A 21,005-nucleotide genomic window follows, 5' to 3' on the forward strand; every position below is an offset into this window, starting at 1 on the left:
GTATCGAGAAATAATATAAATAATTACAATCACGAAATTTGAACGTGATTTACGAATCTGATAAATTTTTTCCATAACAATTTTCGATATTGTGAAAATTAAAGGTACTTTACTCTTGTCAAAATCAATATTTTGAGAAACCTCGTATATGACCGACACAATTTCCCTACCAATGGTTGAATTTTAGATTTGAGTCCTCCCATAATCAATAAATGGTAAAACAATTCCATGGTTCCAACATTACTGTACAATGACAAAACCCGAATTGATATTTTTTATTCTCGTACAGAATACCAACAACTCCCTGATACTTTGACTGCATGAAATAATATATCGAGGCATCTCTGTATTTTTTCTGTAAATATACTGTCCTCAAGGCTTCTACCTGATATGATTCCATTGTCTCTTCCACTACTAACTTTGATCCAGGTTAGGTTAGGTTAGGTTAGGTCCAAAATGAGTGGGTCTATTCGATACTCCACCGCAACCCGTGAGGGTTTATTGTGGCTCACACCTATTCACACTCGACCAAATAAACCCAGCTTCTTAACGGGGCCGATCAGTTTGTATGGTGAGTTGTCATTCATATCAGATGGTGAGAGTACGGCCCTGTCGAACTCTAAAAACCTGATTCGGTACCTAGTCGGGCAGACACAAAGTATGTGCTCTGCTGTTTCATCATTTTCCAAACAGAGGCGACACACACTGTCTTCCCGAGTCTCTGCATATGATGATTCAAATGACAGTGACCTATAAGTGGGGATCTACTGTAGTTCAACAATTGTTTGGTATCAAGCTTCGAGTGAGCCAATCCTGGAAGGTTCTGCCAGAAGTCATAAATCTTCTTGCCATCCAGGTGTTCAACCTTTGTTTTGCAAGCCTAAAGCGATGCCAATGACAGGTTCTGGTCCGATGAAGCTGCTTGCAGTACCTTCTTTTGAAAGGGAAGCAGCAGCCTCATTACCTTCCGGGTCAGTATGGCCAAGAATCCAGACCGATCTGTTGAGTCTTCCTATCGAGTAGAGTCGTTATTGGCAATTTGCTACCAATTTAGACGTTGCTCGGTAGGAGCCAAGATCTTCCTACGCCGCTTGACTGTCTATGAGGTTGGAATTTTTCAATATCTCCGCACACAATTCAATAGCGTAAATTTCCGCTTGGAATACAGTCGCATAGGTTCCTAGGCAGGTTGATATCTCTGTCCTGGGTCTTTCCGGAAGCTTCATTGAATTTTCAGCTCAATGTATCTCCGAGCTGAAAATTCAATAAAGCTCGGAGATACATTGAGCTGAAAATTCAATAAAGCTTCCTGAAAGTTTTCCTTTATGCCATATGTAAGAAAAGAGTCACCAAAAACCCATATTTTTTATTGAAATTATTTACTAGGGCTCTAATATGTGGATAAAATTCAGGCTACTGTTTCTGGATTCCAGGCAAATTGACGTGTTTTGTTGAGGTTGTTCAAAATACCCATATCGGCTTCTGAAATATTGAAGTTGAGGTCTATATTTTGTTCCATATGTTCTTTTGAACGAGCTTTGGGAATTATAGCAATATTTTGTTGAAGTGGCCAGCGGAGTAGAACCTGAAATACAATTGATGATGAGTTTACGATGATGTGTATTTTGTCACAGAAAAAAATTATCAAATATTGTGACTGAGGTTTATAATATTTTAAAAATCTGCAATGTCTACATATATGTATGCATATCAAACTCAAAACATATGAACATATGAACAAGTCAGTATTGATTCTGAAGTTCAAAAATTAAATCAACTACCGATATTTCAGCACATTGTCGAAATAATTCCACAATGCCTTCAGTACCAATTTATATATTGAAATATTCATTTCAAAAAAATCAAATATTAGTGAAAATAATGAAAGTTTAATGAATACTCTTTTGATTTATTTGAATGAAGTACCAAAAATAAGTAACTATTTTTCACCACCTGAAATTTGAACTAGAATTACTACAAAGAATAAGTTTCTTGAAAATGTTCTTCACCTTGTGAAATTACGAATAAGTGAACCTAGATAGATTCGCCATCTCGAGAGAATAACCTAGATAGATCACCCACAAACACGTGAATAATAATGGAAATTATATTCACGTGTTATTCGTTATTCACAAGATATCAATAATTTTTCTAGGTGACCTCAGGATTACATTACAGCGTATTGGAACAGACTGTGGTTATACCAAAGAAAGAAATCAGTTGAACAAGATACAATTTCTATTACTGATTTAGAATTCACAAAAAGTGAAGCTGGAATTAGGAGCTCAAAGAGAAAACATGTATTGTGACTACTAACAAATACTTCTGTTGTAGATTATTCATGAAAATCACAAAGGTGTTTGTGTAGAAGTGTTTTTTGGATTATCCACAAAATCAATCAGTGCCGAATGGCACTGATTGATATTATTCTACTTCTATATAATTGTACGTAACTTTTATTATATATTTTCTCGATTCAATACAGATATGTTTACATGAGAAAAAGTAAGGTGAATTGTTTTTTCTATCATATCATTTGCCTGGTTGTGAAAATGACATCTTCTGCCGTCAGTGTAAATATTTTTTTGCTAAACTAGATATTTCTGAATTTCAATATCATGTCAACCCAAACGGGTACTTTGGACGTGATGGGTCGGATGGCATAAACTACTGAGGGTTGTCGTTCATATAGAGGCGACAGGTGTTACAAAAAAATATGTTTCAATATTATTTCACAGAAATATATCCCATATTTTAAATGTGTGTTCAACTTATCTTCCTTTGAGTTGAGATATCCTTACCACTTTATATCTATGATGAAACAAAAATGAACTTTCGTTATTTTGAAAATACTCTACTTTTATCAATTTGTCTGATAATGTTTTGTTATGTAATATCATGAATGTATTCAATTATTTTCGAATTTTGATTTACTTTCGCAATCCAGTGGAAATGATAAACGAATGAATACAATTTGGGCATTCAGTGTGTCAAAGTAGGAATTTAAGTGAATGATGACAAACGAGGAATTCTAACAGAAAAAAAAAGTACAAAAAGGAATGTGACCTTTTTTTTAAAGAACATAAACGGTTGAAAAAATTTCAAGAAACTTTTCGTGATTCTACTCAAAATCAAGATGAGCAGAGTAAATACGCTAAAAAGCCCCTTTGCTTAGAGTTCCACTCATTTGCCAGTTAGCTGATAAATCAAAACTGAGAAGTGGATTGTATACTCAAAATTTATTGCATACATACAGGGTAAATCAACAAGAATCCTTCGGTCCATTGCTATCAGGAAAAACAATTATTTTAAAATAATTTTCTCGCACACTGGGTGATTAAGCCGAGCGTGGCTATATTTAGCCACGCTCGGCTTTATTAAGTTATGTTTTTTTAATGGAACACTCTGACAAATTCGTAATTTGATTCCATATTTTTTTAGCTCTCTAAGGAATTTTCGTTTTTGAATTTCCATTGCGGCATTGCCAAGTTATTCCAGAAAAACCTATTTTGCAGACAATATTTTTTTAATTTACCACCTGCATGTTTACAGCAGTTGAGTGGATTTTTTAGAGATCGTTAGTCAACATCACTATGATAATTTCAGGAATCTCAACTTTCGGAAAAAATTTATAGGGAGCTCGATAAAGTCGGTCTAGTTTCATTCACTTTCAAACAGATATAATTCAACTTTTTCAAATGAAACACCCTATATTTTTCCATTTGTTTGAAATGTTTCAACATTTCACAAAATTTTTCTATCAGAGGTATACCATACGGAAAGTAGATATTTTACAAATTATACCCTGTTTTATTAATTTTTGTAATTACGAAAAATGCATTTATTTACGTTCACTTACTCAATTTTTTTCAATATGAATAATAACGCCTATATTTTTTATTGAATAGAGGAGTCCAAAAGATGTTCAAAATGGCGACCATTTTTTGCAACACATAATGTCAGTCTTTAAACGAATTCTCTACACGTTCCAGCATATTCTCTGGGATTCCCCTGAAACCTCTAGTGATTCTTCGTTTCATGTCTCCTACAGATGTCAGAGGACTTTAGTAAACAATCTATTTGATATGCCCCCAAGAAAAATCCATTTTGTTCAGGTCAGGTGATCTGGGTGGCCACACCATAGGCCCACCCCTACCTATTCATTTTTTATTGAAATGATCGTTGAGGTATTCCCGTATCTCAGTTTTGTAATGTGGTGGTGCACCGACTTCTTGTAGCCACATTCTAAGTCTTGTTCCACATGGAACCCCATCCAATAAATTCGAAAACTCATGCCGAAAAATCTCACTTATTTTCTTCCAGTGATATGCCCACCAAAAAAATACAGACCGATAACTCTTTTTCCAAGAATTCCACCCTAAACACTCAGTGACCAACGCTGTCGATGGTTCAGACAAAGAAGAAAATGGGGGTTTTCCGTTGCATAATAATGCATGTTTTTATAAAAACTCGCTTCAGAAATCAACACGAAATCGAAAAAATCATTTTTCTGATTGATCTTTTCTAAGCCCCATCGCAAAATTGAACACGTTTTTCAAAATCTCTTTCTCTTAACTCTTGCATCAATTGAATGTGTTAAGGATGAAATTTGCTTGCTCGTATCATTCGAGACACGCTGATTTTTCAAAAAACTATCACATGTTTCGTTAAAACAGTAGCTTTTCCGTAGTGGATAACGAAGTACATTATTCACAAGCTACTGTGTTAGCGAAACATGTCGTGATATATTTTTCAAATAAAGTTTGTGGAGATCAAATCGTGAGGTGTAGTTTATGAAATCACTATGGATCTTCATCAAGTAACGGCCGAATCAATAAGGAAACACTATCAGTTACAGTATAACAATTTTCAGTTGAAGGTAACTCATATACAAATTGAACTGAGAGCTAACGGCAACAATGTTAAATGTTAGAACTAAATTCTTACCGGGGTCATTTTATTGTCTATGCATCGCCATTGTAAATAATTGAAAAGTAAAATTTGACCCCCGTAACAAGATAGCTTCTGCATATCGATAGGATGTACGAGCGAATGGGTGAACCAGTTCGTTAAATACTTTGAAACATCAGTAAAGTGATCAACACTTCGCAGGTCTATTATATATAATAATAATTATTATCTTTATTGTTATGCATGCCCGTCAAACTATATAAACGCTTCAGAGAGACAATGATGAATAAAGTATTTAAGTGTGATGAATGAGAAATTGACAACATATGTGTAAAATACATTTTCAGTACAAATCTGAAGAGGCAGTAAGACAAGTGTCTTATTCCGAAACATCGATGTCCGCCATTGTGGATGACAGTTTTCCATATAAGTGAAATTGTATCTCATATTGTGTTCCTGTGAATAACATTTGATTCAATTCCATAACGAATGTTTGAAGTCTAGATCTTTCATTGAGCGCTTTAAATGAAAAAATTGTGAGATATCATCAAAATGTTTCATTTGGAAGACGTATTGACGCCATTATGTGTGAAATATAACATCGTTCGAATACCGCCACGGTTTCTCTGAGTGAAGCGCATCCGAAACGTACAATGACTCTGACTCATAAATCAGGCTGAATTTGACCGATGGCATGGGTTACTTGGCTTTGAAGACCGCTGTGGTTTGTGGCTCATTCGCATACACTTGCGACTTGAGAAAACCCCACAAACAAGGCTAATGTGTCGTTCCCACATGAGCGATACGATAAACGATGCAGGATGAGCAATCTTTTATCGCCCGATGCAACTTTTATTTTCGCAAAATTCCAGTGCACACTGGAGCGATACAATAGCCTGTAGGATAAGCAACGGAGCTGTTGTTTCATCAGTCGTCATGAGCTCCACAGAGAAGGACATTGTTTTTGCTTACTGGTACTTGCAAAAAGGAAACGGGAATCTGGAAAATACTGGGTTAGGTTGCCCCCTTTTTTGCAAGAGCAGCTCCATTGCCTTCCAGGCCAGTATGGCCAGGAATCCAGACCAGAGACGAGGAGAGTCGTTTTTGGCAATTTGCTACCAATTTAGATGTTGCTCGGTAGGAGCCAAGAGCTTCCAACGCCGCTAGACTGTCCGAGAAGATTTTCAATGACTTGTGTATGAGGTTGGATTCTTCCAATCTCTCCGCACATAATTCAATAGCGTAAATTTCCGCTTGAAATACAGTCGCATAGGCAGGTTGATATCTCTGTACTGGGTCTGCGAGTGAAAACACCTACAACCGAACCAGAAGGCGTTTTTTATCCATCTGTGAACCAACAACTGTCTGCTCTCAATATTTCCTTCTCAAAAAAAAAAATATTGGATACACCCATATAATGTTCAACATTCAACGGCAGTGGTTTCCCGTGAGCTCTCTCAACATGAACAGAAATGTAGAGAGTTTTATAGAATGAGCTCAAATAGTAACTATATTTTATTAAGATTGGGAACGGAACTAGTCGCAAGCAAGTCCGTTCGGTGAAAATCCGCCTTAATAAATATACTCACCTGGGCAGGAGTTTTTCCTAATTTTTCCGAAATTTTCTTGACCTCTGGATCTTCCAATAAATCTTTTCTGTCAGTTCCTCCTAGAGACGAATAAGCTTGTAGCAGAATACCTTCTTTTTTGCAGAAATTGAGTAGATCATCTGAGTGATAATAAGGATGCCATTCCACCTGAAAGTAGCAATTAATGATGATTTCAATAAATGAAAATAAAACGGATATTTGATATTTGAGAAATAACGCTCATACTCGTCGATTATTGTTCAAGAGAGAAATCAACCAAAAAAGAATAAAATCGATGAGTCCGACCTGTTTTATTTTCTTGAACGCTTACTATGAGAAATCATATTTGTTTCAATATCGTTGATAAGATAATCCATGTACTTTTCGAAAAAATTGAGGTGGAATGATTATAAGAATTTGTTTCTCATGTAATCTGATAGATCACCCCCTATTTTCATACCAGTAACACTTCCGATTAGTAAAAATTTATGTTAGCTTCCTCATTTTTCGTCGAATAATTTCCGGACAATTCGAAATCAGAGTCCACTACCTACTGGTCATAGTGATACATCTGAGAGATGAAATGTTTTCATGACTCTTCTATTATTTTTTTCATATATAGAATTCAGATTTACATGAATATACCCTAACGTCTCAAGTTTCAAAAAAAATTAAATTTTCTCATGGCAAAATTGTGTGGTTTTATTTCAGTATGTCCCTAAATAAAGAAGATATGGAACCAATAATATTAGTCTGTGATCAAGAAACATTTTGCATATGAATAAATATAACTGAATTTTCAATTGATCAAAATCATATCATACTGACTTTTGAGATTTGATTATATATACAAGCTAACTCAGTAGAAATAGTGTAAATGTCATTTTTTCAATTGAACCATCATTTGAGATTGATGAGATGTTTGATTTTCCGTTTCTCTAAAGTGTAATAAGGGACAATTCAAAATGTTCACCCTGAAAAAATACTGCGTAACTTGAGTTCACTGAAGAGTTCACTTGGTCGGTAACTTATTGTATTCAGAAATTTTGTCAACAAATTGAACAATCGATTGGAAGAATAACCCCTTTTCGTTTCTAACATCAGAAATTCACTTGAAAACCTCAAGTCTCAATTGTAAACAGTTATATTCCCTTTGACATACGTGAAAAGAATAAAATGTCCAGATATTATATGTAATAGTCTATATGAATATACAGGGTGTAACTGAATAAGTGTAAAACATTTGAGGAGGTGATTCTTCATCGAAAAAAAGATAGGATCTTTCATATAAAGAAATTTCATTGGAGCATCCCTTGTTAAGATACAGCCCCTTATAGGGGGTACATGAAATTTTTATAACAATTTTTCTCACAAGCACCAAAGAAGGTACAATATTGATATTAACTTGACGTTTTGTACTACCAAAGAGACACTTAGCCAGAAATTTATTTGGTTCACCCCATGGTTGTAAAGGGTGGAAAACGCAATTTTCGTGTTCTCATTTGTTTACCATTCAAAAATTTATTTCCGATAGCCTGTTTTATTCTAGACAAAAAATATCTCTTGGGTTTTTTGCCCAAAATAAACCACATCGCAGCAAAAAAATATTTTAGAAACAACTACAGAGATACATTGTCATAAATGCGAAAATACGAAACTAATCTATCTAGTAGATCGCTATTAGCGATAGTGACAATTAAATTGGTATGACGCTGTCAGTTTGTGAATTTTCGAAATTGAATAAATACTAATTGTGTGTCGTTGTTCTGTTCTTGATTTGTTATTAATTCACTTGTTATTAAAATAGCACACACAAATGAGGAAATGGCTAATATGCATTACGTTTACGGTCTATCGCAGGGGAATAGGTTAGAAGCTTCTAGAAGATATGCTGAAATGTATCCTCAACGGCAAGCATCCTTCGCATAGAATATTTGCACGACTTCATCAACGATTACGAGAATATGGTTCATTCGACAAAAGAACGCAGGATTGTTGTCGTCATCTAGAAGTACGAACACCATAGCTTGAGGAAGCAGTACTCAATTTGATTGAAGTACAACCTACTACCAGTACTAGAAAGATTGCTTTCCAGCTGAATGTTGATCATATGACGGTATTTCGAATTTTGAAGGAACAACTCTTATAACCTTACCATCTGCAACGAGTACAGGCACTGTTACCGCGAGACTTTCCGAACCGTCTTGAATTTTGCAATTGGATGCTGGATGCTGGAATTAGAAGAAATTGTGACTTTCTGAAGACGACAGAATTCACAGACGAATGTAGTTTTTCTTGGGACAAGATTATTAATTTTCATAATTACCACATATGAGCTGATGAAAACCCTCACGCTATTGTCGGAAATGACCATCTCTCAACGTGTGGCTGGGAGTTATTGGGGATGATTTCTACCTCCTCGATTGAATGGTGAGGCATACGTTCAATTTTTAAAAGAAGTGCATCCAGTAATGCCGGAGGAAGTTCCTTTGGGCGTCAGAAGGGAAATGTTTTTTATGCATGATGGGGCTCCCGCCCATTTTAGTCAAATAGCACGTCAGCATTTAACTAAACATAAACAAATCAGTGGATAGGTCGAGGAGGACCACAGAACTGGCCGCTCGATCCCCAAATCTCAATCCTCTCGATTTCTCTATTTAGGGCCATTTACAGCATTTGGTTTATAGTACTCCTGTTCGCGATATAGAGGAGTAGAGGAGTTAAGAAATCGCATCATCGATGCGTGCAGGGTAATCAGAGAGACTCCAGGAATTATTTGAGCGAATACGTGGCTCAATGAGCCGACGTCTAGACGCATGCGTAATGTTTGAAGGTAGACATATTGAACATTTACTATGATTTCTACATGTGTGTTTTGTTATTAATAAATTAGTTTTGTTTATCACCCTTTAATCGTTTAATGCAGTTACTAACTATAAAATAACAATGAATCCAGTTCGAATTTATGACGATGTATCTCTGTAGTTGTTCGTAAAATAATTTTTTGCTGCGAACTGGTTTATTTTGGGCAAAAAACCCAAGAGACTATTTTTGTTTAGAATGAAACCGGCTATCGGAAATAAATTTTTAAATGCTAAACAAATAATAAGACAAAAAGTTACATTGGTAATAAATTTTAGGGGTTGCCTTTTCCACCCCTTAAAACCATGGGGTAAACCAAATAAATTACTGGCTAAGTGTCTTTTTAGTAGTACAAAACGTCAGGTTAATTTCAATATTGTAACTTTCTCAGTGCTAGTGAAAAAAATTGTTATACAAATTTTATGTACCGTCTTTGAGGGGCTGTATCTTAACATGGGATGCTCCAATGAAGTTTCTTTATATGAAAGATCCTATCTTTTTGTCGATGAGGAATCACCTCCTCAAATGTTTTAAACTTATTCAGTTACACTCTGTATATATACAGGATGTTTTCAAAGAATTCAGTTCAGGTTCATATTTCCGTTTACAACGTCTCGCCTTAGTACGATCCATTTCCACAGAAATTATACCAGAATTTCACTTGTTACCTTCTGAAAGAATATACGCGAATTCCTTGAGTTTTTCTTCTTGAGGTTTCTGGGTGACAATTTTTGTTTCACTTCAGTTTGCCTGATCACCAGAAGATTTTGGAATGTGCTCCTCTTTTCTATTACTTACACTCGTATGTCAAGGAAATATAGCTGTTTACTATTCCAGTGTGGTTTTTGAGTGAATTTTGGGGAGTGAATCCGGGAAAGGATAATTTTCCGAAACATCGCCCATCTAAAGTAAGCCGAGTATAAATATTTAATGTTTTGCAAATAATTTTTTCAATTTTTTAGCAAAATTGATGAATACGATAAGTTGCCAATCAATTGGAGTTTTCAGTGGTTTATATTACGTAGTAACTTTTCGGGGTGAACTTTTCAATTTGTCCTTTATTTTTTTTCTCAGGAAGTTCATTCCACATAAACGCAGTTCCCCAGATGAGAGAGTTCTTGAACAGTGAAGTTCGAGATGTACTGAGTTGAACCTCAAAACGATGAACAGCCACAATTTGACACGTATTCCTGGAATCAAATGTGCCAAGTCACTTGAACACCTCCCATGAAACTCTCTGAAGAAGAGAGACAAATCTCCAACCTTTCTTCGATGTTCTAGGCTATCAAGGTTGAACATGATCGTGTCTCCAATCAGGCGGATGGCTCTTTTCTGGATGGAGGCAGAACTCCATACATGAGAACAATACTCCAAAGAAGATCTGATCTGAACTTTATAAAGCATAAAAATATGCTGAGGTTTGTACAGTTTTCTGGTTTGGAACAGTGTTATAAACTTTTGAGAAACAGCCTTTGCAATTTCAGCAACATGAATGTGTCGAGACATATTGGTGTCCATTTTAACTCCCAACAAACTTATCGAAGCAGAAAGCGGAATTGTCTAACCTGACATTATTATATTCGGTTCGGAGACATTTATCTTCTTGGAGAAAAATGATGCCTGAATTTTTGTGGCATTGGATTGGTGGTTACTTTCACCCCAATTCGAAATTACTTCTAGATCCTCATTAAGATATGCAACCTCCTGCTGCCGGTAAAGATGTGCCTCCGTAGCCGATGTCCGGGAATACAAATGGAATGACGAAACAAGTGTGCTGTCGTCAGCAAAGCAATATATTGAATTCTTTGTTTGTTCCAATAAGTCGTTGATATACAATAAAAAGAGAGTTGGAGGCAATATGGATCCCTGGGGAACACCAGCCTTGATGGTGAAAGTATTCGAGAAATATCTATCGACGGCCACTTGAAGGGAACGTTATTTCAAGAGGCTGAGGAGCCTTACACAAAAATGATTCGACAAGCCATAACATCGAAGTTTGGCCAGCAAATTCTCATGCCACTCACGATCAAAGGCCTTAGAAGTATCAAGCGCAACAGCTCTTGACTCCCCATGTTTCTCCATTGCGTTATTCCAAATGTAGGTGATATATAATAGGAGGTCGCCTGTTGATCTCCAGCAGATTCTCTATTGATTTATTCCTGTTCAGTTTTTAGGTTGTCAAAGGTTATCACCCAAAAAACAGTACGGAAAAATGACTTTCAAAATTTACTCTCCCTTAGTGGCTGAACATAGAATGTATATCTGAAAAAGTATAGCAAACCTTGATATCTCAAAAATTTAATGACAATATTATTTTTCCGAATTTAAAAAAACTTTTTACGGGCTTTTTACTTTCATATTTAAGATGGTTTCTCCCAAAAAAAATTATGCCTCCTAGAAACACTCTCTTTTCAATTTCTTAGAATTATTTTAGACAGTTATTATAATTTGAGATGATAATGAATGATTCTCTTAAAATTTGATTCTTGTATTCAACTCTGTGAAAATGTTAATATTCATTATTCATAAATGATGTTCGTTTAATATAAGTTGATTATTCAATTGAGTTCAGAAATCTTGATAACTATAATAAGTCTCATGCATTTGCACTAATTAGGATCATTTTCAGCACAAAAGTGACAGAAAATACGTTGAACAATTTTTCTCATACAAATTTCTCCAGTATTATGTATTTCAATTGAAGCACCCATAACTTCAACAACGAGAAATTAAAATCGTGTAACCATGAAATTAGTAGTTGAAAAACTTGATAGACTGACTCAAAATATGGATTTTCATGAAATTACCGGCTGGTCGTGAATGAAAACGCTTTACCTGGTTCACTGCAGGTCGAACTCCATGATCATTGTTCAACAATTCAGTTAAATGGCGAATTTTATAGTTTGAGACCCCAATGTTTCTGGTGAGGCCATTTTTCTTTCCTCTAACCAGGTGCTGCCAGCTAAGATCTCGACGTTTGCTAACCTCAGCATCCGACAAATTCACTCCACGGACACCAGGCCAATGTATCAAATAAAGATCAATATAGCCGCAGTCTAAGTTTTTGAGGGACTTTTCCAAAGCTTCATAGGCCTTCTCGCCTTGATCAACGGGAGCTATGAAACGAAAAATTATATGATAGAACCGACAGATACTTGATGAAAATTAATTATAACGTTTGTTTGAAAGTGGTTGATAATAGTTCATGATGAATTTTATTAATTTAGACTTCCATTATTCAATAAGCAAAAAATTAAAAAAGGTTTCCATCCAAGTTTCTTCACACTTTTCGATTGTTGACTGGACTATTCGACAGCCATCTTCAGCTCAAACAGGTTGGAGCCTAGCTCCCTTACCCTTGCGGCTGATTTTTGTCAGAAGGACAAATGGGTTCATGACTAAGAGGTGATGAAAGTCCTCAGATACCAGTACCGCCCTTCACGGTGTACCCCTACGTGGCTGGGGTGATTTGAATGAAAAATTGTTCGTCCATCAATGGGGGACATGAAGGCCTCATTCAATAGAGCGTCGGGACCTTCTATATAGGGAGGGTCGTCTACAGTATAATCAATAGCTTTCCTAAGTAATAAAAGTTTTCGTCGGTATGATAAACTTGATCGTTAGCCTCGACACCACCGGAGGATATTACTGGACTATTTCGACAGTCATCCTCATTTCAATCACGTTGGAGCCTAGCTCCCTTACCCTTGTAGCTGAATTTTGCCAGAAGGGCAAACGGGTTTATGATTAAGAGGTGATGAAAGTCCTCAGACATCAGTACCGCCCTTCATGGTGTACCCCTACCTGGCTGGGGTGGGTTGGATGGAAAATTGTTCATCCATCAACGGGAGACATGAGGGCCTCATTCTTCAATAGAGTCTGGGCCTTCTATATCGGGAGGGGTCGTCTACAGTATAATCAATAGCTTCCCTTGATAACAAAAGTTTTCGTTGAAGAATTGAACGCAAATCGTCGGTATGATAGACTTGATCATTACCCTCGACACCACCGGAGGATATTACTGGACTATTCCGACAGCCATCCTCAGTTCCATCAGGTTGGAGCCTAGCTCCCTCACTCTTGTAGCTAATTTTTGTCAGAAGGACAAATGGGTTCATGACTAAGAGGTGATAAAAGTCCTCAGACTGGCTGTGGTGGGTTGGATGAAAAATTGTTCATCCGTTAACGGGAGACATGAGGGCCTCATTCAACAGAGTATCGGGGAGGGTTCGTCCCGACTGGACTATTTCGTGGTTATCTTGTTTATGTCGAGTTCTGAATAACTAAATCCCTGTCTCTTTAGTCTAGCTGGGTTAACGTCTATTAGATTTTTTTGGTTTCGGCGACAGAGACGGGTCTCTGTCGACTTCTTGCAGCTTGTGGCCATGTTTGTAGAAGTCTCCGTTCTTCTACTTTTCTTTTTTCTGTCGTGCAGACATAGGTTCTTTCCAGTTTCTCTTTTTTCAATTTTTTTCCGGCAAGCATGGCCTGTAGGACTGGGAATTTCGTTAGAATTTCCTGCAGCTGCCCTAGGGCCGTTGGGAGACCTTCGGGAGAGCTGTGGGAATTCTCCGTTGCGGATACGGCTCTCGCGTATGAGATTCCGTCTCTAACTATGTTTTGCCTGGCTGTCCTCGGGTTTGTGGGCTGCCGTCTGTCGTTTGGCACATCTGTGGTCGTTTTTTTGTTTTCGGTGCGTTCTGGGCACCCGGAGGAACTGGCTGGATGCTCGCCTTTGCAGTTGAAGCACCGCATGGGCGAGTTTTTTTGTCTTTTACACTCATTCGTTAAGTGTCGTCCGGCACACTTTACGCAAGTAGGAACTGCTTTACAGTTCCGCTGTGTGTGTCCGAACTTCTGACACCTAAAACACTGTCCTACTCTATTTCTTGGACGTTGCGTTTCTGCACTTACGCGGACATTTTGTAGTTCTTTCACTTGAAAAATGTTAGCTTGGCTTCTAGGAACCAAGACTAACACAAATGGAATCGGCTTTCTATTTGACTTGCTCATCCGAGCAATGGAAATAACTTGAAAACCTTTTTCTTGTAGTTCGGTCTTTATGTCCTCAGTTTCCAAGGATTCTGGAACTCCCCGGAAAACGACTCTTAGCGGCTTATCGGCTTGTACCGAGTAAGTATGATACGGGATTTTTTCATGGTCTAAGATTTTCGTTAGTTTTCTAAATTCATCTATAGTATTTAGATGAACTTTGATCCCATCGTTTGTATTTATCGCCCGCGAGATGGAAATGTTCTGCGCGGAGGCGATCGAGTTGAATTCTTTCCATTTTTCCTTCGCCCGTATTGTTATTGATGGAGGTTTTGTGGTCTTTTGTTTTAATTGTTCTTATCGAGTTCCCGTGGCATCCTCGACCTTATTTTCCTCGTCTAATTCCATCCTTTCGGGTTTAATGTCATCTTTTGTTTGGGGGTTAATCTTCTGGGCTACCTGCTTATCCTTTTGTTTAGGCCCTTCCGGCTCGCCCGTGTTTTGTGACGTACCGGATGTGACGTCAGCGGCTTTGCTTTCACTATTCCGGTCAGATGAGGAATTTTTACTTTTTTTCTTTTTTGGCTGTTGTGCCGGGCTTAATGTTTTTTCCATAGCGGGCTCAGGCGTGGCCGCTCGTTTTTGGGGTATACTTTCTTCTAGGATTTCTTCTTCCTCTGAAGGAATGTTGTCGAAATCCGGATCATCTATTTCGTTTTCGTAGCTTGGCAAGGCTTCGAAAAGCTGATAATATTTTGGCTTGCGATTCTGCTTGTTACTTTCCATGACTTTCTCGAAATATTTATATGACTTTGCCAGCACTAAGCTGGAAACATCATCTAATCATCATGCAGCTACTAGTGCAAGTACTGCGTCTCTTGAGTTATTTCTTCGGAAGTAATGAATATTATTCAATAATTCCTCCATTTTTAACGCTTATCGACCTAAAACACTTTTAGGGGATAGCGGATAAAACTGAAAAATGTCACTATTGTAACTGTCGATGTTCACTCATCAACGTCTCAATCGCAACTGATCGACTGGACTATTGTCTGAGAGAGGACTATTTATAGGTCATTCGAGCGCTTTCTCACATCCCCTCTTTCCACTTCACCGGTTCAAAGGAATTTGACAGTTTGGCGGGAGTTGACCGTTATACGCTTGATAACAAATTTCCATATGTTATTGACAGCTGATTAACGGAAAAACATATTGTAAACATATATCTCTAGCTTGGCTAAATGCGTCGTTCTGCAACATATATGTGTTTTTCTTGTGCTCATAGTAGAATCATGTTAGACAATGGAAGTCCGAACAACTACAATTCACCATTATAACGTATTCAAAAAATACTTCATTGTGAGATTTTCGGTTTATAGATAATTTACAAAACCATGACACGTGTTCTCCTATACAATAGCATCTTCAGATACTATTGTATAAGACTGATCAGATAATGACTGACTGACTGATCAGATAATGTGTCTTGCTTTTATAGTGTTTCGAATCCTGTAGGCTACTACCACCAGACAAATATCTACATGATAAATTCATGACGTAAAATATTCACCTTTCTAGGACTAACTCAATAAACTGGAGAATAATGAATACAAGATCTATCCTAATAACCAATATCCTCATTGCAAACTAAATTCGATAAAGGGGAACAATTCAAATTATTTAATCATTGGGCAATAATCAATAATCAGTAGCAAAAATGATTGAATGGAAATCAAAAATGATGTGATTAAATTATAACTCACATAATTTTGTTGTAATGAAGATATCCTGCCTTGTCAGGTTGTATTTGGGCAGCAGTTCTTTCAGAGCTTTTCCAATATCTTCTTCATTTTTATAAGCAGAGGCACTGTCTGTAATCATAAATAGATAAATGTAACACAAAATTATTTTTCACTCATGAGCATAAATTTCATGATGATGATGATAATGAATAATAATAATACATATTATCAGGAAATATCTCCTAGAAGAGGACAAGATCGACAAGAAAAAAGTAAACGGATGTTTTTTTTTTAAACGATTGGTAAAAAGATCCAAACTATAATAGTAAACACATAATTTATAACAGTCCACAATAAAAATGTCTGTTTTTTTTATTCCAACAGAAACTTCCGAATTTTGACAATTGGTAAGGTTCATTTTATTGAAGACACATTTGTCAAATCATTTATCATTTATTCATAGTTTTGCCAAATCACTATGGACGGATACAGCATTCAACAACACGTGCAAATAATGAATCAAATTAGGAATCAGACGTTAAAAGGTAATACCTCGTTAGTCCTTAGTTCGCACAAGTTCCTCAACTTCTGAGAGTTGTCGTTCGTATGGGGGCGACAGCTGATTTACAGAAAAACATATTTCAAACAGAACAAAACTGAATTATTAAAAGTTCCGCCATTTTGTAGTAGGTGAAGATATTGACTTCATATTCTAGGGTTGTGAACTATTCGTCAGGAGCTTCAAAATGATCTGTCACAAGACATACATATTTTAAACAGATAAACATTGGTGTTCGGTTCGGGCAACGTACCGCGCGCTTCGCCCATTTTACGGTCGCCATATTCGTCTTATCGAGAGGACTATAAGCAATGTGGTGGATGAATTTGAGTTCACTGGTTCAGTAAACGATCGGCCAACACCAGTACGTAAACATCTCCGCTGTCTGTGAGAGTCTGCAGGAAAATCCGAGGCAGTCGATTTCGCGTCGCTCATAAAAACTCGGCTTTTCGAAGACCACAACTTGGCGAATTTTGCGTCTTAAACAAATAAAATTGTTGAATTTGGAACGATACCAATCTACATTTAAACGATGTTATATTCCACACATAATGGAATCAGTTGGTCTTTTAAACGAATTGAAATTTTTGATGATACCTCGCGCACAATTCGTTTTATTTATAAAAAAAAACTAATCGATACAGTATGATTTTCAATATTGTATGATTTTCACTATAAGGGTTTTACAAAAACCGCGACACGTGTTTCGCTATAAAATAGGTTTTTCAAACATAAACTGCTTATGCTTGAAGAAGCTGTTGTATAGCGAAACACGTGTCGCGGTTTTTGTAAAACCCTTATAGTGAAAATCATACAATAAACTGTATTGATTCATTTTTTAATATAGATTTTCATCAAGTATCGGCCAGTTCTATCCAATCGTTTCATTTATATTTAAAAATAGGAAGCGCCTATGTAAGTAACTGATTGAATAGAGGTTTCAAAGTTTTCGGGGTGAATTTTTCAATTTCTCCTTGGTAGCAAATTCTCTGTTGATCTTTATTTATTTGTTTTTTAAATCGTTCAAGGTTATGAACTCAAAAAACATCAAGGAACATTGACTCCGCTTTCTCATAGAAATAAATAATCAAATAAGACTACTTTATTTCAACCAAATATGTTTTATCTTTGAAACACATTTCTAGGTTCGAAATTTGCACTGTTGTATCTGATTGAATGAAAATAATCGTTGGTTTTGAAATGAACAAATGTATGAGCTTATTCAAGAGAAAAAAAATCCTGTTAATACTGAGCTATATAGAAAACCATCGTTTTTCATAAAATAATGTAGTGGATATTTTAATTTCACTCCAATCTAGTTTTGTTCACTTGGAGGTATTTCTTTCACATCGTTTCACAAAAGCACGATGGTGCCTATTATATTTCTTGGCAATCTATAACAATCATGACAAACATTTTTTTCTTTGAAGAAAAGAGAAATGAAACTATGTTTTTTACCACTTTTATCTGTGACTAACGTTACTGCAGTTTCGTCCTATACGGACATTTTCAAACTTATACAATAAACTTATTGTATAAGTTTCAAACTATGTTTTTACCACTTCCTATACGGACATTTTCAAACTTATACAATCAAGGATTCCATATACTACAATGGTGGTAAATTGTTCAATCATTTACCACTAGAAATGAGATCTGCAAATTTAAGCAACGTTCATTTCAAAAAGGCGGTGAAGAACCTCCTTGTGGATAGACCCTATTATAGTTTGGAAGAGTATTTTAACGAATCCTTTTAATAATATATTACTAATATTTTTACTACTATTGTACCATCACTTTATACATGGTGGTATTTTATCTATACATTTTTAGAACTTTTTTTATATTTACATTTATTCATTTTTGGAACTTTTTTATATTTACATTTATACTTTTTTAGTATTTCTTTTTATATCAACATTGTATTTCTTGAACTTTGTCAATAAGATGCAAATCTTCGGACAATAAAGTATATTTTGATTTGATTTGAAGTTTATTGTATAAGTTTGAAAATGTCCGTATAGGACGAAACTGCAGTAACGTTAGTTATAGATAAAAGTGGTAAAAAACATACAAAGTTTCATTTCTCTTTTCTTCATTAAGATTTCCTACCACGTAGCTACATCCATCAATTTATTTTTTACTTTATATATTTAAATTTCTTTGATGATTGAAGTGATAGGAGCAAAAAAATCAACTAATTGAGAAGAATGAAAAGGTCATAAAAAATTATGGATTTTTCAACAAAACATACCTATAAGCCTGAAACCAGCAGCGAGAGCTAAATCCAGAGAATTCCTCACCACTTCAGTTCCACTTATTTTCCAAGTTCCAACTGAAAAACATCATTATATAGTTAATCCGGTCTCGATTTTTAAAAATTTGCAATCTGAAAAATCTTACGTCCAACCAAAGGCATGCGGTCTCCACTATTCAACTCAAACTTCAAGTCTTTTGCTAAAACAGTTTCCTCTGCACCAGATGCAATGAACGACGCTGCTATCAAGAAAACTTGAAACAAATAAATTCTAGAAAATGATAAAAATAACATCGTAATCGATTAATTGCCACGCTTCTTCTTGGAGTTTCACTACGAAAATGAATTCAAACCGTTCAGTTATTATTTATTTATTTCGGTACATCTAAGATAATATCTTGAAGGTCAACAAGTTCTCTCAGTGTCGATGTTATAACGAAATATCGTGATCTAACGAATTTAAGAAGAATTTGATGAAGAATATTAGCCATATGTAAACAATGCTGGCAATACACCATCTTTAGAGATTTGTAATTTATTCATTTCCTTTGCAGCAATTTTAGCTATTTCATTCCCCCTTTTTATTAGCCTGTTTCGAAAGTTTGAATCAGTATACAGTTGCCAACGTAACACAAGTGGTTTAATTCCGTCAGCATACAAATTGGGTGCTAGGAATTCGATGAAGTAGATTAGGTTAGGTTAGGTCCAATGTGAGTGGGTCTATTCGACCCTCCACCGCAACCCGCAAGGGTTGATTGTGGCTCACATCTATTCACACTCGACCAAATAAACCCAGCTTCTCATCGAAGCCGATTAGTTTATATGGTGAGTGGCCTTTCAGATCGGATGGTGAGAGTACGGCTCTGCCGAACTCTAAAAACCTGATTATATATCCAGCGGGGCAAACACAAAGTATGTGCTCTGCTGTTTCATCATTTTGCAAACAGAGGCGACACACACTGTCTTCCGACAGTCCGTGTCTCTGCATATGATGATTCAAATGACAGTAGTTCATCCCTACTTTAGTCCAACAACTGTTTGGTATCAAGCTTCGAAGGGTGAATTAACGCATTGGAGTGAGCCAATCCTGGAAGATTCTGCCAGAAGTGACAGGTTCTGTTCTGATGAAGCTGTTTGCAGCACCCTCTTTTGCAAGGGAGTCAGCATCTCTATTGCCTTCTAGACCAGTATGGCTAGGAATCCAGACCAGAGACGTTTTTCTATTGGGGAGAGTCGTTTTTGGCAATCTGTCCGAAAATATTTTTATTGACTTGTGTATGAGGTTGGATTCTTCCAATCCCTCCGCACACAATTCAAAAATGTTCGAAATATAGTCGCAAAGGTTCCTAGGCAGGTTGATAAAACACCTGCACCAGAATCGGAAGGTGTTTTTGATCCATCTGTGAAGCAACAATTATCTGCTCTTAATATTTCCCTCTTCCGGAGGATCCAGTCCTCTCTAGTCGGGAACAGTACTTTATAAGGCAGTTCGTAGTTGACAGTTGGAGGCATAAATTCAGAGGTCATTTCCAGAATGCTGTGACTTCCAGTGTCAAGCAACAGTCTGTTGCATTCTGCATTGAATTGATTTGTACAATTGGCAATGTGCAGAAATCTATATGCAGTGCATCTAGCCTCTCTCTACAGAAAAATGTGGAGAGGAGGTAGTTCTAGAAGGATCTCCACTGCCGCTGATGGTGTGGTGCTGATGGCATCACTGTTGGCAAGACAAGCCTGTCTCTGTTAGCCAGAGAGCTTCGCCTTAGCCGTTTTCTGTAAAGCTTTCGGCCACCAGGCAATTACACCATAAGTTATCACATCACATAAATCCAAAGGATTTGTTTGGGATCTGAACCCCAAGTTTTACCCTGAACCCCAAGTTTTACCACAAATCCTTCGACATGTCCATAGGGACAATCTGGCTTTATGTAAAACTTTTTCCAAGTGAGCGTTTCAGGTCAGTTTTTTATCAAGGAAAATGCCAAAATATTTCACCTCCGTTCCAAATTGAGGAAGAGTTGCGTTAGATCGTCCAATTTTCTCCTCCTGGTGGAGGGAATTATCACAGTTTTGCTGGGGTTGACAGACATCTG

General features: G+C 36.6%; 1 protein-coding gene across 1 annotated transcript; it reads right to left on the reverse strand.

Annotated features, from left to right (window-relative positions):
- Positions 1-1,351: 1,351 nt before the first annotated feature.
- On the reverse strand, positions 1,352-19,264 carry LOC111511820 (glyoxal reductase). Its single transcript, XM_023167836.2, has 6 exons — positions 19,059-19,264; positions 18,910-18,990; positions 16,118-16,225; positions 12,198-12,478; positions 6,501-6,668; positions 1,352-1,585 (listed from the first exon to the last, which is right to left on the reverse strand). The coding sequence occupies exons 1-6, from the start codon at positions 19,204-19,206 to the stop codon at positions 1,409-1,411; spliced, it is 963 nt and encodes a 320-aa protein (XP_023023604.2). The 5' UTR covers positions 19,207-19,264; the 3' UTR covers positions 1,352-1,408.
- Positions 19,265-21,005: the final 1,741 nt, after the last annotated feature.

This window comes from Leptinotarsa decemlineata, unplaced genomic scaffold, assembly GCF_025532065.1.
Source record: "Leptinotarsa decemlineata unplaced genomic scaffold, Ldec_3_MD MMD2_tig00004307_RagTag_RagTag, whole genome shotgun sequence".
Classification (NCBI taxonomy): domain Eukaryota; kingdom Metazoa; phylum Arthropoda; class Insecta; order Coleoptera; family Chrysomelidae; genus Leptinotarsa; species Leptinotarsa decemlineata.